Here is an 11,541-nt window from a genome sequence, read left to right as displayed (position 1 = left end):
AGTCACACCTTGCCATTGGGGACTAATGTGTCAATGTACCTGTAACCAGGGCTGTCCCTACCCATACGCAAAGTACGCAGCTGCGTAGGGCACCAGGAAATTTGGGGCACCACATTTCCTTGTGCCCTATGCAGCTGCATGCTGCTCAAGCCTGACCCTGCGGTGGGAAGTGCAGTGACCTGGCCCCGGCCTGCTCCACTCCACCAGCTCCCAGCGGTGCCACCGGTGAGTGCTGGGGGGGCAGTTCCCCCTGCCCCCCAAGCCAGCCCCCCTCCCGCAGAGGCCTGGGGCCAGCCCTCCCCCCAAGGCCTGGGGCCCCATACCCCCTCCCTCGCGTAGGGGCTGCATAAGGCCCCAGAATGGCTAGGGACGTCCCTGCCTATAACCATGGAGCCAGGGCACTAGGACTGTGCCTTCAGGTCAATAAACCTGGCCAAGTGCCTTTGTCAATGAACCATGCCTGTGGTCTTTCTTTCTGGGTAGTACTAGCGAGGTCTGCTGAACCAACTGTCTGCGCGGGGCTGGGACAGCATATGGAGAGAGCACACATGCACATAGGGTGACCAGATGTCCCGATAAAATCGGGATTGTCCCGATATCGAGCAGTTTGTCCTGTGTCCCGACCAAAGTATGGTCGGAACGCCATTTGTCCCGATAGTTTGTTTCGGGCGCTTTTTTTTTTGTTTTTTTCTTTTTGCTTAGGCTTTGCTTAGGAAAATATCGGGACGTCCTTCAGTCGCTGACGGTCTTCGGCGCCATTTCGGCGGTGGGTACTTCTTTCTTTGGCGGCAAGGTTTATTACCCGCCACCGAAATGCCGCCGAAGACCGTCAGCGACTGAAGGACCCACCGCTGAAGTGCCTCCGAAGACCAGGCCGGGTGAGTGTCACAATTGAAAAGGCGCTCCACCTGCGGCGGTCCTGATATTTTCCAGTTAGCAACTGGTCACCCTACATGCATACCAACGGACAATAGATGGGAGTGTGCAAAGGCAGCAATTGTTTGATTTGAATAGGGAAGGGATATGTCACAGGGCTCCAGCCCCCCATCACATTCTTTGATGCCTCCCCAAAGTCTACCCATTTCTATATACTGGCTCCAGGCCCTCATTATGCCACCTGGGAACTTCCTTTGCTGTCAATGACATTGGTGGGGCTTGGTGGTTCCTATTTCTCACTTATTTTTCCCAGGAATGGGAGTTTGGAGGTGGGGCAGTGTTTGAAGAGATCTTCCAGGTCATGTGTTGATTTCCTGAGGATTGGGTGACCTATGGCGTTTTCCAAGGGGTTTGGTACATGCCCTTCTCTGAAGGAGACATTGTCTATTTCTATTAGTAATGGGCATAACGGGCTTTCACCAGCCTGGAGGGGCATGGATCCATTTCACAGATTGTGGCTGTGGCGCTGTATGGACTATGGGTGACCATTTATAATATTATTTATACCAATATTACAAAATTGCAATGATTTTTGCTATGTCCCTAAAGCCGGAAAAATCCTGAAAATTTAAGGGCAGTGAGTGTCCTTCTATCTTTGTAAAGGTTTTTACTGGCAAAAAGTTCCGGGACTACACATTCCTAGCGCACAATTTCAAAGGTTATGATGCGTACTTCGTCATTAGACAGTTACTGAAGGAAAAGATGTACATAGAACTGATAACTCAGGGTAGTAAACTAATGTGTGTGGAAGTTAAGGCCCTGGGCATTCGTTTTATAGACTTCTAACTTCTTGCCCATGAAGCTTTGAGCAGGGGGTTGGACTAGATGACCTCCTGAGGTCTCTTCCAACCCTAATCTTCTATGAAGCTTAGCAAGTTCTCACAGGCAATGAGGGTTGAAGGTGGCAATGGGTATTTCCCACATTTTTTAACACTTTAGAAACACAAAATTATGTGGGGCCTATGCCCACGGTGGCGCACGATGGGAGAGACAGCATGATGCCCAGGGAGAAAGCAGAATTTCTTGACTGGTATCAGGACAACAGATATGAGATGTTTGACTTGCAGAAAGAGCTCACATATTATTGTCAGCAGGACGTCAAGATTTTGAGATGGGCCTGTATCATGTACAGAGAAGAGATCATGAAAATGACAGACGGGAGATATTGTAGAGAGAGGCCCAGGTAAATTCACAGAGGCAAAATTGTGTATAGATCCTTTCCGGTACATAGCCATGCTGACAGATGCCAGTGTTATGTACAGGTTTATGTTTTTGCAGCCTAACACAGTAGCTCTTCTCCCTCCAGACAACTATCATAGGCAGAAAAAGAGATATTCGACTGCCTCTATTCAGTGGCTGTTGTATACCGCTCACAAAGACAATATACGGATATGGCATACTTTACGGGGTGGGGAATTACAGGTAGGCCCCTACTTTCTCGACGGTTACACTGTTATTGATGGGGTACGCACAGCCTTTGAATTTAACGGGTGTTTTTTCCATGGCTGTGTCACCCCTTATTGTGAAAAAGCACAGAACCCTATGATGGGGACAACTTTTGGGGACAACTTTACTACAAGACGCAGCTCAAGACCAACTCTCTGAAAAGACTTGGTTATGTATGTCTTTGGGAGCACGAGAGGGAGGTGATGAAAGAAACAGACAGGGAGCTTGAAGGTTTTTTAAACTGAGCCCAGCCGCCCCAGCCTCTTGTGTCTAGGGGTTCTCCTTTTCGGGGGGAGGACGAACGCTATCTGTCTGTATTACAAACCTAACCTTGGGGAAGAAATCCACTGTTATGATTTTACCAGCCTGTAACACCCTTTCGTAAACAAAACCAAAGAATACCCTATTGGACACCCTGATATAGTATATGACAAATATGGACCCCTCGTAAATTATTTAGCAAAAGCTAAAGTGCACCCAAGTGTCTCCAGCGGTAACATGCTTGTTAACAGCAAAAATGTTTTTAGAGTTACCGGAAGACGCCCAGAGTATTCTGTGAAGTTGTTTGGCTCATGACCAGAAATATTCTAACGCCAGCCCAGTAACTAGAGGATCCGTAGAAGATCCGACCCACGGTGGGCTGACTCAGCCTGGCATTGTCCGGCGAGGAAGCTACCTGGGTCTAGGTGTGTGTGAACACATCTTCCCTCCCCCTTTCCTCTCTGTGAGCCACTGACAGTCTGATCATCTCGCTGAATGCAACGAGAGTAAGCGGTGCCGTCTCTCTGAGACTAGCTGACTCTCTTTGCTGAAGGGAGGTGTAGGAGGGTCGTGGCCATCCTCATTAGCTTCTCCTGTGTGAGTACCCTGTAGGGAGAGATCCTTAGTTTCTGAGCCGCTAGCGCGGACAGGGCATTCTCCCTGTGTGTGTGATTGGAAAATGGGTGGGGGACAGTCTAAGCATTCCCTCTCACCCCCTACTTCATGTATGTGCATTATGGTCCGAAAACCTGCAGGTATTTAGACAATTGGAATCATTACACGTGTGAAAATCCATCTAAACAATGCCCACTAGAAGGTACCTTCAATCTAGATAAGATCATATATCTCAGAGGAGCTTTTAATCACCAAAAAGCCTCTGACACACAGTGGGAGCAATTTGCCTATTGAGGAAAGGAACGGGTTAATTTGAAATTCAGCTTGGTCCAGAGATAGAGAAAGTTGCTCTGCGTTCAAGGTCAAGAATCAACGCAGACCATGCTAATAGGGTGACCAGATAGCAAGTGTGAAAAATCGGGATAGGGGTGGGGGGTAATAGGAGCCCATATAAAAATAAGCCCCAAATATTGGGACTGTCCCTATAAAATAGGGACATCTGTTCACCCTACATGCTAAGTACAAAGGAAAACTGCTTTCGGCCCCAGTTGGCTTTGAAAAAATATAGACATAGTCAAACCAAAGGCAATACAAGTTACAGTGCTGAGATTACATTTGCAAAGCTTAACTGTCCAGTGATATCCAACAGTCTGTCTTTGCGACCCTGGAACCGACGTGGTTTGGGGACGCTGAAGAAGCCACAGGCAGCCGTCCTGGACTGGAATCTCTGAAAGAGATGCCGCAGGAGACCTCAGGGTGTAAAAGAACTGCCCTCCCAAGAGTGCAAGTTGGAGATTGCACAGCGCCTTCTCTGGACGTTATACACAGATGTGGCCAGTCTGGACGTACGTGTGTGAGTATGAAAGTGTGCCTACTCTCAGCCGCAGTAAGTCTGAGAACCGGAAAGGAATTTAGCATTCCTCTTTCCACCCCGGCTGACCGGGAAGGGTGTCAGGTGGATCTACCCCAGTCGTAGCAGGACTGGGCAATAAAAAAGTTGTTGTGTACTTGATAACTAAAATTAAGCAATTAAGAGCATAGATCATGAACCAGGCAGCAACTCAAACCTACGCCCAGGGCAAGTTGCAAGCCTTGAGACAGGACTTCCAGGCAGAAAAGGAAGCTTCAGGGACTTGTCAGAATTTAACCGTTTGTGTTTGCATATGCTGTAACAGCAGTGTGTTTGCCACAAGCGAAAATTGAATAGTTAAATGCCAATGGGCCATGTGTTTTGCCCAAGTGGCAAGCCTCACGAGAGCGGACTCGGGTAGCCTTGTGAGTAAGAATGTTTAAGGGAAGAGCCCAGGAAGGGTGGGGGCTAGTTGAGAAGCCCACCCTCCTAGCTAAATTGATAATGGAACAAGCTGGTGCCCATGGAAGGGACGGTTCAGAGAGAAAAGCAGGATCGGGCCCAAGCGGGCAGGCAACAGATAGAGGAAAGGAGTAAGTAATTATAAGCATGGGGATTTCAAATCCCCAGGACAATAATTGAAATGGTAAAATCTGAGTTCATTGGGTGTCGTTTTGGGAGACGAGTGATTTAAGGAAAGCGAGTGAGAAGTACCCTCTGTAGTTGCTAGAGGGAATCAAGCAGTGAAACTGGGTAGGAATGTCTGCAAGTAATCCAGGCAAGAGGTTATTTAAGTGGAATTATTCAACTATGAATAATGTAGTCGAATTTGCTGAAGAACACTCCTGCTGTGTACAATCTGTGTTTTATAAGTTTGAGATGAATTGGTGTTGTTTTAAAGTTGCAAAACTGAGAATACTTTTGCCAGACACAGGAAACTAGTGTTGTTTAATATGGTACTTAGCAGTTAATCCTTAAGGTGATTTAATGCTTTACAAGATTTAAAATGTTTTAGATAAAGACCAAAGGTTGTGGCTGCAGCAGGGTAGTCAAAGCCAGGAGAATGGGAAAAGATTTGAATTTGGTTTTGAGTAACAAATAGCAGATAAAAGATCTGGTAAAGAGAGAGAAGGACAGTGCCCCTGGCTCTGTGTGGTCGAGCTGTCACTTTGCTGTGGGTGCATGGAGATTTTGGAAGCACAAAAGAAACAGTTACACCTTGTGTAGAAATTGATGTGGCTAGTGTTGTGGAAATTGAATTGTGGAGAGGATGTGCATTTTCCCCAGAACATGTGCAATGTATATTGTAGCGGAGGTAAAAGAAATGCAAACCTACCAATATAGGTTGTGTTGTCTTTTTCAGATCGCTGTGTGTTCTGAAAGCAGGAGTTAGAAGTAAAAGGCAATCAAAAGTCTGGGAAAGTTAATTGTGTCCCTTTTTAAGTAAGAATCTTTAAGCTGTGGATAGCTTTGGCTCCAGAAGCAAGCCAGACAGCATCTGTATTAATGCAAATTATCTAACTGATAAGGTAGAAGCCACTGAAACCTGGGCTGCCTATGAAACAAATACAAGGAAATGTGGGTAATTCCTTTGTTTTGCCTGAAATCAACAATAAACCTAACACATTTCATTAATGCCTGGCAGTGTTTTGCAGATCTCACAGTTGCTTGGGCACATTCAGGCCAGAACACCATAATATTAGCTAGCTCCCTGCTGGTAGAAAACATATAAGTAAAATTGGTGGATTTAAGTCTAACTTTTCTACCCACAGGGTCGTAGTTCATGACTACCTCAGACAGTGCAGAATGACGAGCCACGGCGCTGTTCATATGCTCCAGTAATTTGGGTATGGTTGAGTAATAACCTCATTGTAGGATAAAACTCCATGTCTTATCTCCAAAGGTGATTTTGAAAGGGGTTTCTTCGTTGATAGTGTTCCAGCTGTGTGGGTACTGTATTTCCACTAACCCCACCTCCCAAGCACCCGGGAGATCCAAGGGCTTAATTAGCCATATTGTAAAGTTCGAGCTGGTGTTTTGGGGAAAAACTGCAGAGCTGGTGTTGCTGGGCAAAGTAATGTAAAACCAGCCGTCACTCATTTTTCTCTGTCTCTGTCTTTGCAGGAGGAATCTTTTTTTGTTTGTGTCTAAATGTCAGAATTGAGAAGCTTCCACCCAGCTGTTAAACTTATTGGGCCACCCCAACCATTTCACCAGTAGCTGCTTTTTTCTCCCTTTTCCTTTCTCCGCTAGAACTTTTTCAATCCTGTAAATCCTGTCTCGTTTGGGGTTTACTTTTTGTTATTCTTCAAGGTAAAAAGATCCAGTAACTGACTCACCCTCGTAATCTTTTAATCGGTTACAGGTCTCTGGCCCCTGGTTAAAGCTTCATCCACTATGAATATCTCATCGGTAAATGTTTGTTCATAACCTGTTTCAAAAGCTCCTTTGGTTTTAGATAGTCTCACATGGTCACCTTTTCTAAAAGGGGCAACAACCAGTTTTATTTTAAAACCAGCTCCGTAAACCGTTTTCCATACCTTCAGAGAATTTGAGGGGTTAACATCAGCGGGTCGGGTATGTATAGTTCTGTGAAAGCTCCGGTTGTAACTCTTTATAAAGTCAGGTAACACATCGATGTAGCAAAAGGTGTTATGGGCTGTAAAATATCTCCACATCCTAGATTTTAAAGTTCTGTTAAATTGATCCACAACCTCTGCTTTGACTTCATTATTAGTAACAAAATGGTGAACGCCATTAATGCCACTTTAACAATCTGCTTAAAGCTTTGTTTAAAAATTCTTTTCCCCAATTGGTTTGTAATTTTTGAGGCATGTGACCTTCACTGAAAATAGCTTTAAAGGCGTTGGATACCTCACCATCCATCTTGTCTTTTAGGTCTAAGGCCAGCCATATTTAGATAGAATGTCTATCACTGTTAAGATGTACTTAAACCGCTGTCGGTTGTGATTGGAGAACCGGTGCATATCCACCAAATCTGCCTGCCATTGCGGATCCACATCTGAAACAATGGTCTTGTTTCTTTTAAAATGTATTCGAGCCAGTTTGTATAAGCGTAAGTGTCCTGGTCTGAAAGCCAAGCTCTTACCTGTCTTCTATTCAAAGTTTTGCTATGCTTTTTGGCTGCTTGAAACAGAGGGTTCACCCCACTGAAGCTCCCATCTTCTCCGGGGGTGTAATATATTTTCTTTAACAGAGCCGTCCGCGTAGACATGTCTGTTACTTGTATTAGTAAAAGACATTACAAGTATGGAGGGGACACATTCACACTGACAGATTTAAACAACTTTTATTAATCGCCTGGTTTAACGCACCCTTTTACAGCTGCCTGCGAAAATGGACACTATGACCCCTACCATTAGGGAATCCGAGCTGGTTCATTCTTCCATTTTGTCCTTTCCGGATTTTCCTCTCGAGATCTGTGTCTCAGACACGAGCAAAAACAGCTGATGCATGATAGATTTATTCCCACCGAACTACCAATGCGTAGGTTTTCAAAGGCCTTTAGAAAGACATCATCTAGCAGTCAAGAGATTTTCAGAAAAGAAAGAGTGTAAGCCCCCACTGCTTCTTTGTACGCAGCCCAGGGTTGGTTCCTACCCCATTACACCCCATCCTTGACTGTCACTGCTTAATCTTTCATTTACCTGTGTGACATCTTTTCCGTTCACCTTGTCCGCCAGTGACTCCAATGAGCCTCGGTTGCCTTCCTCAACAGGGGTGGACAATGGGAGGCCGTCTCGCTCATGCTTCACAAGCCCTTGGAGTTTGGGGTCAGGTTCCGGTGTATCCATAAACGGCTGGGCCAAAGGGCTGCCCTTGACCGCTCCCTCCTCCTCGGAACTGTCACTGATGTAGCACTTTCCCACCCCACCCAGGAAACCCCCCCCGATTGGTCAAATCTGCTCTCAGGGTGGTCCTATGAGTGATGAAACCCATCTCAATTGGTAGAAGGAAGTGGGAGGAGTTCTTAGAGGGGTCACATGACACCCTTTGCTTCCTGTCATGTGTCCACCTTGACCCTGGAAATAATACCCCCAGGGGGCGGGTCTTAGGGTGACAGGTGGGCGGGTCCTGAGAGGTCAAGGGGCGGGGCCAACGTTAGTTTGATGGTAGGGCCCTTATACTACTTGTGGGGGGTGAGCCTGTGTGAGGAGGCAGGAGCCACAGCCCCAAAATGCTCATTCTATGACACTACCACCATGTGGGTTTTTTTTTTAACTAATAAAAGAACAGGGACAGGAGTGCGGTCAAAGGGTCAAACAAAGTGAACTAGAGGGGGACACCGAGCAGAGAACCCCGGACAGCGCCCAGTGCTCCGGATACATGAACGGACGGAGGACCGGAAATAGGCCCCACAGTCACAGGAGACTCCATCGGCCAACCTCCTCTCCCTGGTTTTATAGATGGCCAGTTTTGAAAATACAGTGTACTGAGCAGGTGGGTTTGAACTGAACTTTAGCTGTTTATTTCCCCCTCTTTAATTGAATTAAACATCCCAGAGCATCTTCTATTGCTAAAAGTTGGGTGTTTGCTTCTAGGAAAATCAGCCTGTGTTAAACTTTATTACAACCTCATATGGTTAAAATTGATGTCAAAATGAACCTTTCCCCAAGGAGTTGCAGGTTCTGAAGGAAAGGGGTTGATCTGGTTTATCCTGATAAAAATAAATCACTGGAATTTTTCTTTTCCTTTTTCTAAGATCTGTGATAAGAGCAACTGAGCCACCACCAGAGGCTGCCATGGCTGGTAGACTCTCCAGAAGAGAAATTGAAGCACTACAGGCCACTGTTGGGAGAGGAAACCTCACGGCAGCAGCTGCTGAACTTCAGGAGAAGCTGGAATCATTAGAAAACACCCCACTGGACATCGCCATCACGGGAGAGTCAGGTGCAGGGAAATCATCCTTGGTCAACGCCATCCTGGGCCTGCATGATGATGATGAAGGAGCTGCTAAGACTGGGGTGACACAAACAACGATGGAGCCAATGGCTTATCCACACCCCAGACTCCCAAATGTAAAACTATGGGACCTGCCAGGAATTGGGACAAAGAACTTTCAGGCAGACAAATACCTTAATCAGGTTAACTTCAAAAAATACGACTTCTTCATCATCGTCAGTGCTACGCGCTTCACTTCCCACCACATCACCCTGGCCCGCGAGATTCACAAGCTGGGGAAGAGGTTTTACTACGTGCGCTCCAAAGTGGATATTGACTTGAATGCTGAAAAAAGGAAAAAGAATTTCAATGAGGCGAGAACCCTGCAGGAGATCAGGGAGGACTGCCTAAAGAACCTGAGAGAAGCAGGTGAGGCCTCCCCGCGTGTTTTCCTGCTCTCCAGCTGGGAATTGGCCAACTATGATTTCCAGCTCCTGCAGGAGACCCTGGAGAATGAGCTGGACGCTCAGAAGAGACACGTTTTCATCCTGGCCTTGTCCAACATCTCGGCAAAGATCCTGGAGAAGAAAAAGGCTGAACTGCAGGAGCATATTTGGGCAGTGGCCCGATTGTCATGTGCTATTGGTGCTGTTCCTGTTCCAGGCCTCTCTCTCACCTGTGATGTAGCCATCTTGGTGGGTCACATGAAGCGTTACTGTGAGGCCTTTGGCTTGGATGATGAGTCTCTCAGTAGACTGGCTCAGCAGGTTGACAAGCCTGTTGCAGAGCTGAAATCTGTTATCAAAAAGTCTCCACTGGCCTCAGAAATAACAGAAGAGTTTGTACTGACTGTACTTTCCAGATCTGGATGTGGAGCACTGATGGTGCTGGAACTTGTTCTGAATTTTGTACCAGCCCTTGGCTCCCTGGCCGGGGGAGTAATTTCTTTTGTGACCACGTACTACCTGCTGCAGAGCTTTCTGGATGACACTGCAGAAGATGCTCAGAATATTCTGACCAAGGCTTTTGAACCCAAAGCTAAAAAATCCATATAACAGCACCAAGACCACCTATGCATACTGTGACAAAGTTCCTCCTCTACCTTGGTGGGTCCTGCGCTTATTGGCGGATTTGCTCGCTTCACAGATTCACCCTGTGGGTCAGAAAACAGTCCAGAGACCTTCCCCTCTGGTAGAAGCTATAGTCCAGGTCTATTCCTCCTGTGTTTGATCAGGAGTTGGGAGGTATGGGGGGAACCCGGGCCCGCCCTCTACTCCGGGTTCCAGCCCAGGGCCCTGTGGACTGCAGCTGTCTGTAGTGCCTCCTGGTACAGTTGCACGACAGCTACAACTCCCTGGGCTACTTCCCCATGGCCTCCTCCCAACACCTTCTTTGTCCTCACCACCAGACCTTCCTCCTGATGTCTGATAACGCTTGTACTTCTCAGTCCTCCAGCAGTATGCCTACTCACTCTCAGCTTCTTGCACACCTCTTGCTCCCAGTTCCTCACACGCACGTCCTCTCCTCTGGCTCCCCCTGGCTTGACTGGAGTGAGCCCTTTTATAGCATCAGAGGGGCCTTAATTAGAGTCAGGTGCTTAACTGCCTCACCTGACTCTTAGCAGGTTAATTGGAGTCAGGTGGTCTATTAGCCTGGAGCAGCCCCTGCTCTGGTCACTCAGGGAACAGAAAACTACTTATCCAGTGGCCAGTATATCTCCCTTCTGCTACTCTGCTGTTCCCAACTGGGCTGGGTCTATCACAATGCCCACAGAAAACCAGACACACCTGGCCCAGTCAAGACTGAACCTCTAGACATGGGTGAGCCCAGTGAAAACAAAACGACATCCTAAACTGACAAACATCAGAGAGACCGACCAAATCAGGTCAGACAGGATTCTGGTGAAACAAAAGCTTGTCCCTTCCACCAACACTATATGTCAGGTTAGATGGTTTCTTTTTGGGCAAAACTAACTGGAATGGAGCTGATCTCTAAACTAGGAGAAATGTTCTGAGAAGAGACGATGCTCGGCTCGCTCACCCTGGCCTCATGTGAAACAGAGTCTGTAAGTAACCCCTGTGAAGTCTGGTACAACTGCGTCTTCAGGGCTAGATCAATGAAAAGGAGTTAGGTGTTGTTTTAACCCCCCAAGTCCAGCATGGGGCACCCTGGGCACTCAAAAAACCACCACTCAGCTGCCACCTGACCCTGTAGGTGCCTAAAGTCCCTCGACAGCTACATTTCCACCATTATAGCCCCCAGGTGCCTACGTTTCTGCCAGTGAGCAGGCACACAGCCGCATCACACCTGGGAACCTGCCTCACGCCGACACCCCAGAGGGTTCCATTCTCTCGTCTGTCTGGCCTGCAGGGCCTGATCCAGGAGCGTTCTCAGGACACACCTAACCCCACACAAAATGGATGGAGAGGGAGGTGGCGCTCAGGGATCAGGACCTGCAGCAGAGCAAGTCTCTGGGTAAGCTAATGAGTACAGTCAGCCTGTAGCAGGCTGCCTAATTGGCTCCATGGCTG

The 11,541-nt window shown here is 47.3% G+C and overlaps 1 protein-coding gene across 1 annotated transcript; it reads left to right on the top strand.

The window, feature by feature from the left end:
• Positions 1-8,871: 8,871 nt before the first annotated feature.
• Positions 8,872-10,065, top strand: LOC128827279 (interferon-inducible GTPase 5-like). The gene has a single exon (XM_054011131.1). It carries the CDS (start codon positions 8,872-8,874, stop codon positions 10,063-10,065), a length of 1,194 nt encoding a protein of 397 aa, XP_053867106.1.
• The last annotated feature ends 1,476 nt before the right edge of the window (positions 10,066-11,541 follow it).

This window comes from Malaclemys terrapin, chromosome 21, assembly GCF_027887155.1.
Source record: "Malaclemys terrapin pileata isolate rMalTer1 chromosome 21, rMalTer1.hap1, whole genome shotgun sequence".
NCBI lineage: Eukaryota > Metazoa > Chordata > Testudines > Emydidae > Malaclemys > Malaclemys terrapin.
The sequence above is the reverse complement of the archived record's forward strand: the minus strand, read 5'-3'. Positions and strand labels throughout refer to the sequence as shown.

Excerpts from the sequence above, each read along its gene's own strand:
- LOC128827279 (XM_054011131.1), top strand. The coding sequence starts at position 8,872 with ATGGCTGGTAGACTCTCCAGAAGAGAAATTGAAGCACTACAGGCCACT.